This window comes from Anthonomus grandis, chromosome 3, assembly GCF_022605725.1.
Source record: "Anthonomus grandis grandis chromosome 3, icAntGran1.3, whole genome shotgun sequence".
In the NCBI taxonomy this organism is placed as follows: Eukaryota; Metazoa; Arthropoda; class Insecta; order Coleoptera; family Curculionidae; genus Anthonomus; species Anthonomus grandis.
This window is the reverse complement of record NC_065548.1, coordinates 36,967,037-36,987,105: the sequence shown is the minus strand read 5'-3', so window position 1 is coordinate 36,987,105 and position 20,069 is coordinate 36,967,037. Positions and strand designations below refer to the sequence as shown.

Here is a 20,069-nt window from a genome sequence, read left to right as displayed (position 1 = left end):
TAAAAAGATAGAGGAAGAGATAGGAGTTTCGAAAACAAAAGTGCAAAAAATTTTAAAAAAGCATAAATTTAAACCGTATAAGATAAATATTATTCAAGAATTGCATCCTGACGATCCGTTTAAACAACTGGAATTTTCTAATTGGTTTTTAACCAAAACTAATGAAGATCCGGATTTTGTAAAAAAGGTAATATGGTCTGACGAATCCCATATAAGCAGTAGTGGCATATTTAATAGGCAAAATACCAGACATTGGTATCAAGAAAACCAACATATTACTTTTGAACGACAGCAACAAGGCCGATTTGGTTTTAGTGTTTCCTGTTTTATATTGGGCACTAAAATTGTATATACAATTTTTGAGGGTAGCTTAACTGCCCAACGATATCTAAATATATTTCAAAATAATTTGCCAGAGTTGCTGGAGGACATACCTTTAGCCCAGCGACATCAAATATATTTCCAGCAAGATGGAGCGCCCGCTCATAATTCAAGAGTAGTTAGAGAATATTTAGGTGCCCATTTTGATAGACGTTGGATTGGCACACACGGGACAATCAGATGGCCCCCGAGGTCACCAGACTTAAGTGTTTTGGACTTTTTTGTATGGTCGTACTTAAAAAATAAAATTTATGCAAATCGGCATAATAATATAAATGAACTCCGAGCGACAACTGAAGAAGCATTCATAAACTTACAAAGGCAACCCTTTATAATTTTAAATGCCTTAAGACGAATACAGACTGTATGTGGTTTTTGTATAAGACAAAATGGACAGCAGTTTGAACAGTTTTATTAAATTTATATTTGTTGTTTTTTTTTTGGTTTTTGTAATTAATTTTCTAATTTGATTCTTGTAATTACTAATTAGTTTTTAATGTTAAACCTGGTCCAATATATTTTTTTTGTTTTTAACATTTTTATGTTTATATTCATATTTTAAGTTAATGTTTAAAATATAGTTAAATAAACAGGTTTAAATCACATGGCGTTTTAAAAAAGTAATAATTAAATGCATGTGTGTAAGAATTCATGGCCTACTATTAAAAACAAAAATAAATATGGATTTTTCTAATTTTTGAAGCTAAAATTTACTAAAGAATAGGTTGTGATACATCAATGTATTCAGAAAAAAAAATGCAAAAATTTGACGTTAAAATATACAGAGTGTTCCATTTAAAAAATACCAAGTTTGTGCCCAATCTTAAAAACAGTGCATTAGAAAAAAAAATTAAATACGCCACTGACTTTTATGTAAAAATATCTATTATAAGCAGTTTTCATTTTTATACTATCTTATACAGGGCCTGAGAAATAATAACATCTCCAAAAGTGAACATTTTCGTTTTCACCCTGTATTTCAGGAACAAAAGTAGTTAGAATATTTCTGTTTGTGGCTTTAAAAATTTTACAAAAAAGTGATACAGGGTCGCGAAAACCGCAAAGCTCTATCTTAAAAAATGACAGAGATACCCTGCAGTCTCATCCAAAATGGGACACAGTGTACATGAGTACCCCTTTGTGGTAAAATATTTAAAAATAATTTTTCGTAAGAAATTAAAAACAAATATTATTATAAGCAGTAATATACTATCACGTTGACCACTTTAAAATCGTATTTTTATAATTCAAATGTAGATAAGTAAGGCAATCTTTATGTAAATATATTGAAATTTGTTAGCATAAATATAATGGTAATTTTAAGTTGATAAAACAGTACGCTAACGTTCTTGAAGTGTATTGTTACAAATTTCACATTTGTATTTGCCATACAAAAAACATGTCAGATTTTTTCAAAATAATGAATTGTGCGTACTTTATTGTGTCTTTTTTTTTCTTGACCAATGTGAATGCAGGTAAACCTGGACCTGAAATCGTTGCAACAAAAGGACAGTTATGGCCAAAACCTCAACAACAAAATGTTTCGGCAAGCTATTTTGTTTTGCAGCCTAGAACTTTTGAATTTCAGGTAAGGCAATAAATTTGGGTTTGGTCATCAATTCGATTGTATACTTAAATGATATGATATTATTTTTTTATGTCTTGTATGAAATAACTTTGAAATATTAAAACAATTTTAGTTAAAAAATAAGTTGTTATAGCTAACCAATAAATAAAAGAGTATTACACTAAAACAACTTATAATAATCAGTCTTGTGAACTGTTATATGATTGTTTGGAATTGAAAAAAGAAAAAATTTGCGGTTTTATACAAGTGGTAAGTGGTAATCCTGCATACCCATATTTAAAAATCAGGTTGTCCGAAACATTTTTCCCAAAACATTAGATGAATCTAATCGTGAACTATGAATTCGCTTCCTTCTTGGTTTTTACAATATTCTTTATCTCCAACTTAGATAAGATTTTCAAACAAAAATACGTTAAGCTTGCCTCAATCAAGATATTGAATGAACGAAGTCTATAACAAATTCTATAAAGTTCTCAATCGTTATCACTGGATGTTAAGACAGGATCCTCTCGTCATATTTCATTTTTATTTTAGTTTATATAGTCTAATGGGTGTTGATTCCATAAACTCCATGTTTGTATCCTCTTGTTTAACGTTATTTATGTTGCCTGTTCTCAAATTATCAATAATTCTGGAATAAGTAGCAACTACATCTTTTTTTCGGTTGTAAAGCATCTGAAGCACCAAAATCCTTATTAGTAAATATGTAAGGTTGAAACGGCTAAATCTCAACTGCCCTAATTTTATTTACACACTTTTGATTAGTAAAGTCGAAATTATACCCATTTGTAGTTACGTCATCCAGGTGAGAAAAAACGTATTACGTAGATATTTTTGCCAATCAATATTAGGTTAGAACCTTTACCATCGCCTTCCTAAATTAATAGTCTGCTATGTATTTTTATACGTTCAGAAATTAACAAATGATTTATTTTAGCAGCATATTATTATATTTTTATATTCGTGTATATACTTTCATTCCCAAAAAATTTAAAAAAATCTTGTAGTATTTATTGTATTATTAACAAACTTAACAATTAACAAATATTATTATAATTAATCATAAATACTGGGACATAAACAACAAGTCCGAAACAGAATTGCACTTCAAATTGAGAATGTGATAGAGCGAGCCGCAGATGCAACAAAATTGAGCACAAAAAGGATCGCAAATATAAAGAAGAATGGGATAAAATCAGATCAGTATTACGCTGCTCATATATTTTCCAAGCAAAAGACCGCAAAAACCAAATCTACAACATATTTAAAAAGTAGAATTCGGCACGAGCAGTAGACGTAACAAAACCGAGCTTACAAAAATTGTGAATAATGGTATAAAATTATTTTAACTCACTGGAAAAAATTTAAATACTGACAATTTAATTTACTTGTTCATAAAAAAAATGCTGCTTGAAGGAATATGTTAACACATTAAACTGAAAATACTATTCCAAAAAATAAAACGTACAAATTCAAAAAAAACACGCCATATTGCATTACCAAGTTAATGAAATTGCAACGATATGATTGAATACTTAACGACGATCATAAAATAAAATTTGCTAGAACAAAAAAAGCTTAATCAATCTCGTCAGTATTGTCAGAGTCAGAATTGAAATCAGAGATATTGTCTTCGTCATCGTCGTCTTCGTCAGTCGTAATCACAAGTGGCAGAATGTCATAGGCATCACACACTTGTATTGCCTCTCAAGCCTTTTCAATTACCTTTTCTGTATGAAAAGCATATTTTTGCCAATGATCTATAGAAATTTCGTTTTTTAACCTTTCCCATATAGTCAGAACTTCTGAGGGTGACCTCTTAAAATTGGAAATATATTGATCATATTTTCGTTTACATTTCGACCATACCATTTCAATTGCATTAAACTGGCAATGATATGATGGCAGTCGCAAAATTTTGTGTCCTTAAGGTTTAACATTCATCAAGGAAGTACTTTTTTTCACTAGGGCAGTTTCTGCGTGCAATACTCCATATTTTATCTTTCATGGCTTTTTCTGGAAAGCCAATATTCTTTTTCTTCAACCATTCGGTCAGTCTCTGCTTTGTCCAAGATTTTCTCGGATTTCTTCTAATAAACCAGAATGGTAACTTGCATTGTCCATGATTATAAATGACTTTGGGGGAAGATTTGGAACCAGCTGAGGGTCCGGTAAACTTAAAGGGACGTCTAAAAATCGATTTTTTTTTGAAAATTTTTACATAGAATGTTGAGTGTGGTCAAAATATTGATAAAAAAGTGAGGATGATTGGAAAAAATACAAAATTTTGGAAATTATGAAGGTTTTTCTACATACGTTAAATACTAACTATTGCCGGCTTACACAAGGTTTTTTAGCTCTTAATTTTGCTATAATTGAAAAATATATGTATTGGGGCGATTTTGGAACTTTTTGGGTGCTAAAATTGTAAATTTATAGGAGTCTTTATCACTTTGTACCCCTATAATTACATATTTTGTAATTTACACACACGAAATATAAAACAATAACCTTATTGACGAAAATGGGAGTGGCTTCACTACGTCCCCAGTAGTATTTTTTTGTTTTTAGGAATTTTTTTTATTAGGAATAGGAATAGGAATAAGGCATAGGAATTATAGGCACAAACACGCGGGGCGGCAGCCCCGCGTGTTTGTGATAATTCCCATTTTCTAACTATTATCCCATTCCCTAAGTAGGGCTCAAACGACTACCCAACCCACTATTTAGCGCCAACCCAAGGTTCCAATCCCTTTTTGCAATGCCAACTCCACATGTGCGCCAACCACAGTTTATCACCTAAAGAAGTGATGTAAATCCTTCTAAGTTGCAGAATTTTGTTACTTAAGGCTTTAAATTTAAATTAATAGCATATATAATGGTCAACGTGATGCCTAGTCGCAAATAGAGTGTAGTTAAGCCGGGTGTAATTGTGAATCATACGTAAGTAGAAAATCCTTTATAATTTTTAAAATTTTGCATTTTTTTACTTCATCCTCACTTTTTTATCAATAAAATGTTCAAACTCAACATTCTATGTAAAAATTTTCAAAAAAAAATCGTTTTTTAGACGTCCCTTTAACTTTAACGGACCCAGCAAGTCCATTAAATATTTTCTGTTATTTGATTTGTTCCACTTGAAGTCTATACTATTGATCATCATCTTAAGGAGTCAATGGAAAACTCAAAATATTCAATTTCTTCCCTGAACTTTTCTCTTATTGTTGCCAATATTACATATTCTTTTCTGGCGTACATAGAATAAATTGTGTCTCGAATTCTATGTTTCAAACATGTTGTAATTTTGGTTTTTGCTGTCTTTTGCTTGGAAGATATACGGGCTGCATTCTTCTGCATTCTTCTTTAAATTTGCGATTGTTGTTGTGCTCAATTTTGTTGCATCTGCGGCTCGCTGTATCACATTCTCAATTTGAAGTGCAATTCCGTTTTGGACTTGTTCCTTTTCCAGTTGAAAAAAAGCCAATATATTTAAAATCATCAGCTGCGATTGTTCATTATACCTATTATATCTTTTTTTAGGCATTATCTAACACTTTTCGAAATAACTTTCAAGAACGAGTTGACAAACCAATATTTTTGATTGACAGTGACGAATATTTCACATAACCTAGTATATAAAAGATGAATAATCATCAGACACCAATTGTTTCAAAAGTTTATTGTCGCCTCTGTTTGGAATATGCTAAGCAAAGATAAACAAAAATGACGTCATTACAAATGGGTATAATTTCGACTTTATCATGACAAAAGACACTCGACGACTTCTCATGGTTCTTTAGTAGGTTTTATGGCTTTTGAGTTGCTTCAACCATTTCCAATTGCGTTCGAGGAGAAGCACCTTTTATCCAATCTATCATGCATGAATTTTCTCGGAAATATCAACATTGAGGTATACAATTACCCGCCTCATTCGTTCGACTTATCACAATTTTTTGTACAACAAAACGTTGTAAGTTATCTCGTGTGATTTTCTCTACCTAGACTGCTTTTTATAATATTATTTGTTTCCGGTGTATGCACTGTAAGAAGTCATATTTTTTACATAATATGTTCAAATCTTTAAGATGAGTATTAATATATGACATATTAAAACTTATTACTCGATTTATGCTCGTCGCCTGAAGTGTTCTTGGAGATAAATATAGTATGGCATATTTATAAATCTATTGTAAAAATGTAACTTTACTTTCGTTTTGGTTTTATTTTTAGTTTCAGCTCATCCTGTCTGTGCTTTGGAAAACAACGGATCTAAATTTATTTATGGTTAAACCATAGTGCCGCTTTGAAAGTTCCAGGCAGTTCTACAATTTCAAAGTAAAAACTTTTTTTTATGATTTTTTAGTACAAAAGAGGGAGTAACCCTTTCTACTGGACCCAATTTTTTCCTCAAACTCGTTGGGTCTGAAATTGCTCAAGAACTGCAGACTCAATGAAAGTCACTATTCACTAAATACACGTCTGCAGTTTTTGTAACTTTCAGGAGGCAGGCGGAGCATTAAAAAATACATTGTCTTTATATATCTAGGGTTCAATATAGTAATTGTTTCAGTATAGTAGGTATAATATAGGGTAATTAGCAGCATTTAGGTCTTTACCTATCTACCTAATTATTTAACTAGCAGGTTTAAAGCAATAAGCATATGTATATTCGGAAAACTTTCTCAAATCCAAAACAAACAAATAATCTTAGCCCTAAGCAACTATACAATAACATTTTGGATTCACAACCGTCCATTATTCACCGTCTCTTATAAAAGGGTGTGGCCCGGCATTCTCAGTTGTTAATGGATGGGTTATTATTGAAAATGTTTTTTGGAAACTGCTTCTACTTTCAGCTCTACTACACAAGAAAATTGGATTATGTGGTAAACCAATATATCACCATAATTTCTACCCGAAAATTAATACGAAAATGTAATCGTGTCAAACGGCCGCTTGAAAGCAATTAATGTTCTAAAATAATGTTCTAAATTGTGACAAAGGTAATATTATGGTTTTTTTTTTAAATCCGTATTTTCAAATTTGGAAAACAATCGAAACACTAATGGATATCCTAAACCGGTAATTCATGTCCAGTATTAGCTGTATAATGGATATACATTTTTTGCATTTAGACATATTGGATAGTAATTGGATCAATTTTGAATGTCCATTAGACTCTAGTCCTACTTGGGTTTTATGAAATTTTATTCATCGAATAAAATTTCACACCGAACCGAAAAGATCTTATTGGGATCTTATTGGATCTTAAAAATTCAAAATGTTTTGAAATTTGTTGCATTTGTTGACTGACATTTTTTTACGTACTAATGCCTAAAGTGGTTTTTAATTTTTTTTTATGTTTGTAAAACTTTTATGTCTTATTAGTGGGTAAAATTTCCTTTTTAATTACGGAAATCGTCAAATGGCAAATTTAACATTCATAAAATGGAACATTTTGCACAATTTATTACATAAATATCTATTGTTAAATCCCCCAAATATATTTTTACATGAAACATATGATATTTCACTTACATGCCTCTTACTGAGAGTGAAACTATAGGGAAATTATAATCGTTTTTTCGTTTAATTTTTTTTTCACGAAATAGCCAAGAAATTCGGAGTAGAAAGTTTTTGCTGCCATCTTGAATATGTTTACAGTTAAAGTAGTTGCTAAACAGTCCTAATTTCATTAATGTGAAGTTATGCAACCTAAGAATCATAAAATATGTCCACATTAAAACAACAGCAATAACTATAATTAAAATAAAAATCAAATCGTACTTGAATGAATCCTACTATTATTACTTCAATAAATAAATGATTTAAGATAATAAATGTTATATCTATTCCACTCTACAATCGAAAATGAATATTTGAAAGTAACATCCCTATTTGTGACTCCCCTTTTATACTTTGGAATAAACGCTTGGACACTTCAGATTTGATTTTTTTATATTTTTGCATCTGTAACTGTATAATACAGGGTGGTTTAAAAATAAAGATATTGCGGCACACTTTATATTTTTAATGGAAACTCGATGCAACTGTTCCACTCGAAACAAATGTGGATTTAAAGCACTCCAATATCGATAGTTATGTCTATTTACAGTACTATACCTATTGTATAAATACAACGTATTGTACTATATAAATACAATGTTGAGTTATCCGAGAAACCAATATTAAATAAAAGATTTGCATTATAGAAATTAATTCGCAAAACTCCAACCTTTTATCAAAATCGTCTTTACAAAGCTGACGAGTATTATAAAGTATTAATGAAATTTATTGTCTGTTATTAAAATTCGTAGTACTGTTTGAGCGTATAAATCCTGAAGAAATGTTAGTCCACGAGTGCTTTTATTGTTATCAAGTGGTATACCTCTACAACTGCTATTTCTGCAGTTGTAGACGTGTACCGATGTTCTCGAGCAGTTAGAATCAAAGGAGATTATTAGACTAGATCAAATTTTCTTATCAACTTAGCCACATACTAATCTTTAATATTATTTTATAAATTCAAGCATATATGTAATAGAGTTTTCGTATTTTTAACCACTATTGAATTGAATAAATCATTGTTCAATGATTATCACAAGGCTACTAATTTAAAAATTTAAAGTCAATGTTGTTCTATGATTCTCAAGCGTTTTCACCATTCGTTAGCTGTGAACTAAAACGATTTGAAATAATTAACTGATTTATTTATATGCTTACACTATTAAACACTGAATATTACTCCGGAATAATGAAGAATAGGTGGCATTGGCAGCGTTGTCAATATATTTACACGGTTCTGTCTCAAGCTCATTTCGTTGCAAAATAATTGTGCATATCGGCAGAAGTCCCCTCTTCTAGAAATAACAGTCAACAGTTTTCTCCAGAGAATGACGTTGGGGTGTATCATTGCACACCAGAACTTGCTGCTGAACTTGTGTACTGTAGACCTGAAGATTACTTCTAACAAGCTGTGAATCATCTTCGAGTCCGGGTTATCGAATCCGCATGAGAGTTTGGGAAATGGTAGGCTTTTAAGATTCTCGGCAAGCAACTCCTCCTTTAGAGAACATAAAGCGTCCTAATAGCTTGGCTTCTGATGTGACGCCTCTTTAATCACTAGGTAGAAGATATTTCTATCAGTCCCTTTATCCGTTAGTGCTTACCCGATTCTGAGATTAGACCGATACAGCTCTTGAATTTTTTCGAACTTTCTAAAGAAAATCTCAGCTATTCAGACATTTGTAAGTCTTTAGCCACATAATGTGCCAGAGCATACTTTAGTCTTACTTAGAGTCACCCTTGGCGTAGGAATATTCAGGGTTGTCGCAATTAGAATAAATCTACAGTACTAACCCTAACAGAACAATTTATACTAATTACTAATCATAATTAATATTTTTAAATGGGGTTCTTTGAATCTCCAAATTTCCACCCAGAACGGCAGTGTTGTAAATTTCGCCCGAAACTATTCTCTTGATAAACATATTTCGCAACTGCGCTCATTGTTTATGTCTGGATGGTGTACCTTTCGTATAGTATTAGTATTAAAAGGAAATTTTAAGCGATTCCAGTGCGTTTTTTCATTAATAGTTAAATTAGAAACATTCTTTTTACTGAAAAATGATAATGAAATGTCTGACATGGGTAACATATATTAAGAATATGGATAAAACTTTTTCTTTGGGAGTTAGCGGTTATATTTTTAAACATCTAATAATTCAATAATTTTTTATCAAAAATCAAAAAAAAATTTCGATTGTAGGGGTTTGCAACCATCTCAAATATTAAAGAAAAAAGTTATGCAAATCCTTTGAGAGCTAGAGCCTTTTTCATTTCTTAAACATTTGACTTTTTAATTAATTTTCAAAAAAAAAACACTTAGTTTGTAGAGGTTTGTAATCACCATAAATCAATTTAGTTATTTATTGTTAATAAATATCTGGACAAAAAATTATTACAATTTCTTGGGAATTTCAGAAGATACGGGCATTATATCCGTTAAATAACAGCGGGCGCGGACTATAAGTCGGTCGCTGGCAAACGACATATGCTGCGTTCTCGATTTTGGTTGCTCGATATCGATCGGACGCTAGTTTTAGACATTACCAAAAATATCTAGAAAAAAAATACATAGGGGTAACATTGGATACTTGCATTGTAGATATATGTAGATACATTGTAGGTATTATACGTTGCCAAGTTGCTTTTTTTTCATGAACTTTTTTGTTAAGAATATTTTTTTTCTGAAAAGTTTGTTGATTAGTCTCAAAGTATATATTATTAGTTAGCAAATAAAATAAAAGAAAAATTTAAACACCTGTTACATAACACAATACATTAAAAAATATTTAGTGGATTAAGAAAAATATAAATTGTATGAAAAATTGGAAAATCGATATGACATCATTGTCTAAGAGGGTGAACTCAAACACTTTGCCTGTGGTTTGCAGCTAGGCTTATTAGACACTCAATGTTCTAAGCCCTGTTCCTTTCCAACACTTCTACTTGATCGTGTTGAATCTACGTCTGGAGCACTACAAACCATTTCCTCCAATCCTTGCTACTCCTGGACCCTTTCGATAAAAGGTTCTTGCACTTTAGTGGCGGATTTATGACAGGTGTTGCCATTAATTTTTGGACAATGCGTAGTCTTTAATTCCTGAAACTGTATAACTTCCACATAATCCTATAAATACTAATACATATGATAAGTACATCATCTCATAAAAGACCAAAATTATTGAACTGGTGGGGATCAGAAAATATCTTCCATTGTTGGGAAAAAAAATTATTCAGAGAATCCTTTATGGTTGCTTCTAGATTCAGAAAGGCAGCTCCGATTGCGCCTTACTATCAAACGCCTTTACTAGATACTTTAAAATTCTACAGCAAGATGCAGAAATGATCAAGAGAAGATTGAGCCGTATGGGGAAAGATCAATTAAAAAAAGCAAGACTGGAAAAAGACAATAACTTTTTAGGATATTTGAACAAGTTGACTGTTAATTTAACTGATTTATGTAATGATAACGATTATCCAAGCTTAAATATGGATGAAGCATGTAAGTCTATTTATACAACTTTAATATGTAATTAAAGTATTTTTTTTAATTAGATAAGCTATGGGTTACGGAAGACCGGACTGAGCTTCAAGCTACATCTGTCTGGGGTATTTTACGAGGGTTAGACAGCTTTTCTCAGTTAATCTATTTAGGCGAAGATGGACTAACCGTAAGTTGTAAATACCTGAATAACTAATTTGTAAATTGTCTACCACTAGCTCCGAATAAATTCGACAATAATCAAAGATTTTCCAAGATACAAGCATAGGGGCTTACTAATTGACACCTCCAGACATTTTATACCTATGGAGAAAATCTACGCTACTTTAGACGGAATGACCTATAATAAATTAAATGTTCTACATTGGCATATCGTTGATGATCAAAGTTTTCCATACGTTAGCTTACGGTTTCCTGAATTAAGGTTAGAATGAGAAACTTAATGTGTGGACCTTACTGTAAATTTTCGTCTTACATTAAATACAGTTAATTGTAAATTTTATTTTTTGAAAGGACATTGCATTATTATGTTATTATTAAACGTGTTTTAAAAAACAGTTTTAATTTAATAATATATTTTTTTTAATTCATACATTTTTTAAGTGAAAAGGGAGCTTTTAATCGTTACACTATGACATACACCCCTGAAGATGTACAAAATGTTATTGAATATGCCAGAATACGAGGAATACGCATAATGCCCGAATTTGACACCCCAGGTAGGTTTCTCATTTTAGTAATTAGTTTTAAAATTATTAACCAAATTAACTTCAAAGGCCACACAGCGTCTTGGGGTCTTTCCCATCCTGAAATCTTAACTTCTTGTGATGTTTATTTTACTTATGGTCCGATGGATCCCAGTAAAAGTACAACGTATGATTTTTTAAATGAATTATTTGGTGAAATAAGGGATGTTTTCAAGGACGCTTTTATCCATCTTGGGGGAGATGAAGTAGATTATTTATGCTGGTAAGCTAAAAACTAATTATTCTCGAATTAAAAAATTACATAACACAACCTTAAAAATGAATTATTAGGAAATTGAAGATAAGAGTTTTGTTAGAAAAATAACAGACTTTTAGCCTGTAAAAAGTGCCTTACTTATAAAGTTATGGTGTATATTGATATGCCACAGAATACCCCGTATAGGAAGCTGCTTACCGTGTAATAAAATGGAACAAAGATTTTGCGCGTAACGTTTGAGGCGTTTGATGTTAATCTCACAGATCAGTGTGGTGGTATTTATCGACTTGATTGCAGATGATATACCGGTAGTCCTTAGTGCTTTTTTAATTATGTATGTATTAATAAATATTAAAAAAAATGGAAAGTGTGGGTGAGATGTCATTTCTGATTTGTTGAGTTTAGATTTTGTCACCAATAACAAATTGGTGTATTAGTTATAGAAAGCTGAAATGGACTTATTCAAGTACTTAAGCATAAAATAAAGGTACATACATATTTTTCGTCAATTTCGTCGTTGTCGTCGTCGTCCTCAGTTAAAAAAAATCTTTAATGTCATTTATAGTTGATTCTTTTGTTTTGTAATTGTTGTAAATAAATTACATTAGGGAAGTCTTGGTGCGAATAGGAAGGCTGCAAGTGCGGAACAAGGCATAAGTAATACATTAGAGAAGGGTTAATGTGAATAGGAAAGTTGCGAGTGTAGTAGGCCCTTACCCCATTCATTCTTTTTTAACACTTTAACATTTTTGACAACTTTAACATTTTAGTGTCTAGGTTTTTATGTTTTCTGTTCTAAAAATTGTTATTGCAGTTTTAAGTAAATTTAAACTGTTAACAGATTGATGTATGATTTTTCTTTTGACTTATGTATAGCTCTTGTCTTTTTGCTGTAGCTTCTAATCTTGTGAGCCAGATGTCACTCATACACTCCAGACTCAGCGTCTTGAGGTTCATTATATGAGGTTGCATTTTTAAGAAATTCTAGAACTTAATCTATCTTTGAAGCTTCTACTGATTCATTTAGTCGTTATATTTCGTAAGGGTGGCGGACTTAGTCGATTTTCAAGGTAATATATTTTTAATACACTTGCTGTGCCACGTGCTTCCGTTACTTCGTTTTTACAGCTTTGTATACGGTGCTTTTATTTCAAAGTGAACCACTCTTAATAACTTCTTAAAAAAAGCAAAAAACACGTCAATTTAGATATACAGGGAAACGTTTAATTTTATATTCGACAAAGTCAATCGCCTCCAGGCACGAACTTAATAAATATACCTGGACTGCTAATGCCTATGGCCACGATGCCCAAAAATGACCACTGCCTGGGGGCCGTCATTTTTATAGTGGTTGTTTCCTTTTGATGTTGGTCTCTCTGAAATTTTTTAGTGTTGCCACCAAAAAATATATTGAATAACGGTAATGAAGTTGACGCTGACGTTTGACGGGTGTTTATAGCGGATTGCCTAGTTTTTGGCGATTTATAAATGATGCTTGGATATATCGTCTGGAACAGGCGATGTATCTTCCTACTTATTTAATACGTGAATATATCACCATCTTTATTTAAAGGTATTTGGTTCACTGTTTCTCAAAACCGAATTATTGTGAATTGAATGTCTGTGTTGTTTATGATAGAATAATAGAGTTGTTTATTTTTACTATAAAAACCCTTGTTAATTACAAACCCTCATTAAATCATCTATATTTTGATTTTTATAGATGGTTGTATCTATTAATGTAGAAACACGCTGTACTTGGAAGGAAAGTAAAACTCGTAATAGTAAAAATAGAAAGAAAATAAAACTGTTTTTTACTGAATTTATTAAGTAAATACAAGCAAAAATTTAAATGAAGATCATCATTTTCATGGTATTAGGATTTATAAAATTCAAGTTTAAGTTTAGATTTATAAGATTCAAGGTTATCAGAATAATAAAATAAATATTTTAAAGTGCATGCATCCATTCCACGTTGATTAAAACTTTGTCTCATTTTAGGTGAGGATTACTTTCTTTCATAAAGTTTAACAAAATTTTTAAAGAAGTGCAAGAAAAATCACAGATCTTACGCAACCATCTTAAATTCTTACCTATATGTAATTTTCTGTATTGTATACATAACCTCTCAAAAACTTTAATTATTTTGTTTCCCTACAATTGGCACAACTAAAATTTGTCAACATCGAAAAGACACAATCACGCAAAATGGCGGCCCCCTAGCAGTGGTCATTTACTTTTCATTGAATTGGCAGTTCAGGTATATTTGGTAACTTCGTGCCTCCAGCTAAACTCACTTTGATATGTCAAAAGGGAACTCCCATCATATGACACATTGTAAGCAATGTTAAAATATCTATTGTAAACAACTGGGCCAAAAAAATTTAATCGGTTAACGTACCAGCGACTAGTGACAAAAAATGTCTGGGAATCATGAATATTTTGTCGACTTCAAACTTTTGTATTTCAAATGTCTGCCCTAAATGTCATACATTATTTTAAAGGGCAATCTCCTATCTAACCAAACCGAAAAAAATTAAATCGGTTGACGTATAAGCGAATAGTAAGTAAAAATGTGTTGCCTCATAGTGTATTACATTATTTTACATGGCAAACAATTTTCCATCTTCCTTCGTCAAAAAAATTTATGTAAGTTGAAGCGATTTACCAGTACAAATGGATGGTTAGAAATAGTTCACTCAGTCTAAATATTTTTTTTTAAATATGCATCTGTTATTTGCTAACTAATGCTATTTAGAAATTCTTTCAGTACACAAAATTTAAAAATAAGTTTATATGCTTTTCCCTACAAGACAAGTTAGGTGTAGGAGATTTGAATTTTGCAAACTGATATGCCAGCAAATTGATGAGAACTCCCATTCAGTAAAAAACATCTGCTTCAGTGACGAGTCAACTTCTTTTCCAAATGGACTGGTAAACCGACATAACTGGGAAAAATACTGGAATAATGAAAATCCACACCTTTTCCAAAAGGATCATACTCAGTATCCCGAAAAAATTAATGAATGGGTAGGAATTTATAGTAACGATATCATCGGGTCATTTTTTTGGAAGAAAATGTAACTGGACAAATTTGTCTAGACCTCCTCAAAAATACCATATATCCTTCAATCGTCCAATGTTTGGAAAAGCAAGTGAATGAAAATGATGTTGGGATAAACGAAAATAATTTGTATTTTAAAGATGAAGCTCCCCCGCGCTACGCTTTAATAGTTCGAGAGTGGTTTAGTGAATAGTTTCCAGGGGTATGGATTAGCAGGCGTGGTGCAATTGAATAGCCCACACGGTCGCCAGACTTAACACTACTAGATTTATCGAAGTATTGAAAGTATCGAAGTACTTGCGAATGTTGAGATATTAGTAGATTAACACTTGTTTATGGTATCCGTTGTTACAACAACTTAATTTTAACAAAGCGAAACAAGCAAAATCAAGCGAAACATAATTTGTATTATTGCAGTACAATTGTCCAATTGTATTGTACTTGTACCGGGTGGTGCTTCCCTGTACATTTTACGAAAAAATGTAAGATAACTTTTTGAAGAGACCAATCTGGCAAACCCTCGTGCAAAGTTTCAAAAAATTCTAATAAACGAATCTTGAATTATTCAATTAAATGTAATTGCAAAATTTCCAAATTTTCGGTTCAGGTAAAACCAGACACCAGCCACCAGCAAACAATTTGTTATAAGGCTTTGTCAAATCTGACGTACAGCCGAATACAAGAAATGGTTTTTTTTTTCGTTTTTTCAATCTCACAGCCATACATTCAAAGTAAGACACGTTAACATTACTTTTTTATCTAAACTTTTATTTAATATAACGATGAAGTTAAACCAATAGCAATTATTATTATCGACTATTATTATTATTAAACCAATAGCAGTATCTGAAATATTTTCAATTTATTTTCCCATCAGGCCTATCTGCTCCATTTCAACCATTAAACCTATTGTTAGTAAATTCGAGTCCAAAGACGCAGTAATGTTTAACTCAGAAGATCGAAAATAGAACCGAAAAAAGAGAAAACAGAATTCTTAATATTTTACTAAGTGTGGAAAAATAAAATAAAATAAAATAAAATAAAATAAAATACAATAACTTTTTTAAAAATAATAGAGAATTACATTAAAACATCAATTAATTAAATGTTCGAACAACAGTAACAGCTAAACAGCTAAACAATATTCTAACCGATCATAAAATTCATTTCTAATGTTACTAAGTTGATATTAGAAAATTTTATTATATTCTAACGAAATAGCGTTTTGTAACTGGTTTAGATTTTCAAATTTTACACTTTTATAAATGACACTTTTTAAATGACCCCACAAAAAGAAGTCATTCGGTGAAAGATCAGGTGACCTGGCTGGCCAAAATATCCGGTACCGTGGACCATATTGCCGTTAAAAGCATTTTCCAAGCACTCTCTAACCATACGGGCATTATGGGCCGGGCAACCATCCATTTGGTACCAGATCATTTGATCTTCCTGAACAACTTCTCCCAAGGCGGGTCCAATTTAATTTACAAATAAGTCCAGCTGTTAGGTTATAGTACATAAAAAAGGGTCCAATGATATGGTGTCCGATAATTCCCACGAATACATTTGTTTTTTGGGGATATTGTGTCCAAGTATGAATCAATCAATCAATCAAAATGCTTTATTGTCCGAAAATTTACATTTTATCGACAAAGCTAAAGGAGAAAAAAAATACAAATATAAACAAATAAACATAAAAAAAAATACTCAGACAAAATACACACAAAGTAAATAGGTAGATAACAAAACAAAAATACTGTACAAATTATCAAATTGTACAATTTGGTCGAAATACATAAATAAAATAATTTTTATATACAAATATACACACAATTATATGTATAAAATTGTCAAAAAAACAAAGCGATGTTCATTTTCTTGGCTCCAATACCGGCAACTCTGAACATTTAGTTCATTGTTGAGCGTAAATGTACATTCACCGGTAAAACAAATATTTCTTAAAAAAATTTATTTTGCTTAAACTTAATAGTGGAGTAAATTATAACGTATTTCAAGCTAACACATATGTGCAAATTTTAACAAAGAGTGGTATATTGATATTTGTTAAAAGTCACATACAAGGTTCCATCATCAAGAAGATGAAAACTCACTTTGGATAACTGTAATATGTGCATAGTTTGGAACAAATTTTGTGGTGTGTTCAAAATCTCTTACAGTGAGAGCTATTAGGTAATAAGTGTGTTGTTAATTAGTTATTGAAGGCGTGATTTAAAAGTTTAAGTCATGAGTATGATAAAAATTATTTTGCCAATGGTAATGAGGACTTGACTAGTAAAAGGTTTTTAGATATCCATTAATAAAAAAATAAATAAAAGTCCAAAAGGTATGTCTCTAGATAACTTTCTTGCTAGTCATGGTCAACAAATTGTTGATTTATTTGCGAGTCATTTCAACACAGTATACTCAAAAGCAAAAGTGAGCGCGATGCCTTTTGTGAAATTTTTTAGTTACATTAACGTCGAGTGTTCTGTTCTATTATTGGAAGTTTTGACAAGCTTGGGTCTTTGCCGAGAATTGGATTGGGTCTGATTATATCCTCAACATTTTTGTGAGACAGCGTAGATACTCATTATCTTAGCTGTTATGTAGACTTTTCAACTTGCCTCTATCTACTGGGCAATTTCCAGATACATGGAAGCAGAGTAACACCCATATTGAAATAGGGTTTATGAAGCGGGGTTAGAAATTTTCGTAGTGTATCATCTATTTAAAAGATTTTTGGCTGCCTAATATTTAGTTTTTTGAACTGGTATTATAAAGATATTGTTTATGATCTCTTTGTTTGACCAGCATGGTTTTAGAAGAAGCCGTTCCACACAAATTAATTTGTTTATTTACCAGAGCAGGTTATCTTGGGTAGCGGGTTGATGCTACTTATATTGAAATTCCAAGAAATGTAATATAATCAATAATTAATATCCAATTATTAATGGAATAATTGAAAATGATAATTTTCCCGGATGGTTTACTAAATTCGTTGCATAGTTTTCTCACTGAGAGAAAGACAATAAAATGGGTAACTTTATATTTAAACTGGTAGAGGTATGCTCTGAGATTCCGAAAGTGGGTATTGTTCTTCTTTGCTGCTTAGTCTATTTCTTAATGCCATTAAGGAGGTTTTGAAACATTGAGTTTTGAATATTTGCCGATGCTTTTTTCAAATTTTTCGTTATTATTACTAATGAACTAGATAGCAGTTTATTACAAAAAGCAATAATCTGGATAGCCTTTCACAGTGGTGTGTTAGAAATCTACTAGATGTTTTCAAATTTTACTTTATAGGAAAAAACATAAATTGCCGACAGTTGCAGTATGTGGGTTAGTGATTTAATTATATAATCATAGACATAATGGGAACTTACCAGTTTAACAAATAAATTAAATGGCTGAACTAAATGCGAAGAGGAATGTGTCGAAGCGTTTTCGTGATAAAATTTTTGAAGATTGCAACTGTGGTCTGGTGCACAGAACAGCCTTACATAGAAAAACTAGAACATCTATGTACTACATCTTACTGACGCATGTTAATGGCGGACCAGAGCCTGGCTCGCTCTCCATCAGTGGGCAACTGGTTTAAAATCGATTGTACCACTATTTAATCTGTGATACCCATAGATAGCAATACCACCAAAAGTCATCAGATTCAAATTCATCAGATATTGGAGATTAATCTGATGAATAACCTTGGGGATTTTCCTATCAGAGCTCGTATTTCATTTTTTGGGAAGTAGGTTTTGAAGCATTATTGTTAAAAGCTAAAAGTTAGATTTTAAAGGATCTCAAGTCTTTCACGCTTTAATTTTTCAAAAACCTATTTGTTTTTTTGTAGTTTCTAATTATTTCAATATTTATTATAGTTAGTGTCAAATAAATAACTTTCAAATATCTCTAAAATTTTAGGCAAGCAGATAAAAATATAACCCAGTTCATGAAGCAGAAAAATATCACGACTTATAAAGGACTAGAAGGATACTATGTACAAAAAGTAGTTGATATGATAAAAACTTTAAACTACAGTTCTATAGTCTGGGAAGAGGTGTTTTCAAATGGCGTTAAACTATCTAATGAGACCTTGGTACATGTCTGGAAGCAAGGATGGGTTGATACAATGAAATCTGTAAGGAAAAGTTGAGTATATCCTTTATTATACTCAGAAAATAAATTATTTTAAAGGTTACCGCAAGTGGAAAACATGCCTTATTATCTGCTTGTTGGTATCTGGATAATGTAGGTTCAGGAGGAGACTGGCAAGATTTTTACTTATGTGATCCTAGTGACTTTGAGGGGACCGCTGAACAGAAAAAACTTATTTTAGGAGGTACATACATATATATTATATACATTATTTATAATTGACTAAAAAGAAAGTATTGTTTCTTTTTTTAGGTGAAGCTTGTATGTGGGGAGAAGTCGTAAATGAATATAATATAATCTCTAGAGTATGGCCCAGAGCTTCAGCTACAGCGGAAAAGCTATGGTCCGCCTACTCTAAAGATTATGACATGGAAGAGCCCTCTAGCAGGTTGGAAGAACATAGCTGCAGGATGAATAGGCGAGGAGTTGGGGCACAGCCACCAAACGGACCTGGATTTTGTGATTAATAAAACTATTTTACTAAATAAATTTAGAATTTTTTGTACAATTTAATGTATACTTTTTAAATATATCGATTTATTTTAATCATGTACTTCTATGTGTATTTTTCGGGCTAGTTAAATCTTAGGTATATTCACTTTTTCTGAAGTTTTGCATTTCAATCACAGTTTTAGTCTCTTCGCGGAAGATGCTAAAGTGGTTAGAAAAACCATTGTATCATTTATGCGGATGTCCGGCAGGTACTACTGTACTACTACTACTGCTACTACTACTGTAGGTGTACTAGTACTACTACTGTAGGTGCAGTCCTTTAGGGGATGATAGCTGACCTGATTTCGTATATTTTACGGCTTACATGTATAGGTCGAAATCCGTTTTTAAGTTATTTA

The 20,069-nt window shown here is 31.5% G+C and overlaps 1 protein-coding gene across 1 annotated transcript; it reads left to right on the top strand.

Moving 5' to 3' along the window:
- The first annotated feature begins 1,707 nt into the window (after window positions 1-1,707).
- LOC126734232 (beta-hexosaminidase subunit alpha-like) lies at window positions 1,708-19,771 on the top strand. The gene is made up of 9 exons (XM_050437767.1): window positions 1,708-1,969; window positions 10,796-11,036; window positions 11,090-11,205; window positions 11,255-11,460; window positions 11,640-11,755; window positions 11,813-12,005; window positions 18,985-19,201; window positions 19,258-19,402; window positions 19,471-19,771. The coding sequence occupies exons 1-9, from the start codon at window positions 1,781-1,783 to the stop codon at window positions 19,683-19,685; spliced, it is 1,638 nt and encodes a 545-aa protein (XP_050293724.1). The 5' UTR covers window positions 1,708-1,780; the 3' UTR covers window positions 19,686-19,771.
- The last annotated feature ends 298 nt before the right edge of the window (window positions 19,772-20,069 follow it).

Bases quoted from the DNA above. Each gene is read 5' to 3' on its own strand.
- LOC126734232 (XM_050437767.1), top strand. From the start codon at position 1,781: ATGTCAGATTTTTTCAAAATAATGAATTGTGCGTACTTTATTGTGTCT. The intron at 11,756-11,812 runs GTAGGTTTCTCA...TTAACTTCAAAG, and splicing joins GCCCGAATTTGACACCCCAG to GCCACACAGCGTCTTGGGGT. The intron at 12,006-18,984 runs GTAAGCTAAAAA...CTAAAATTTTAG, and splicing joins GAAGTAGATTATTTATGCTG to GCAAGCAGATAAAAATATAA.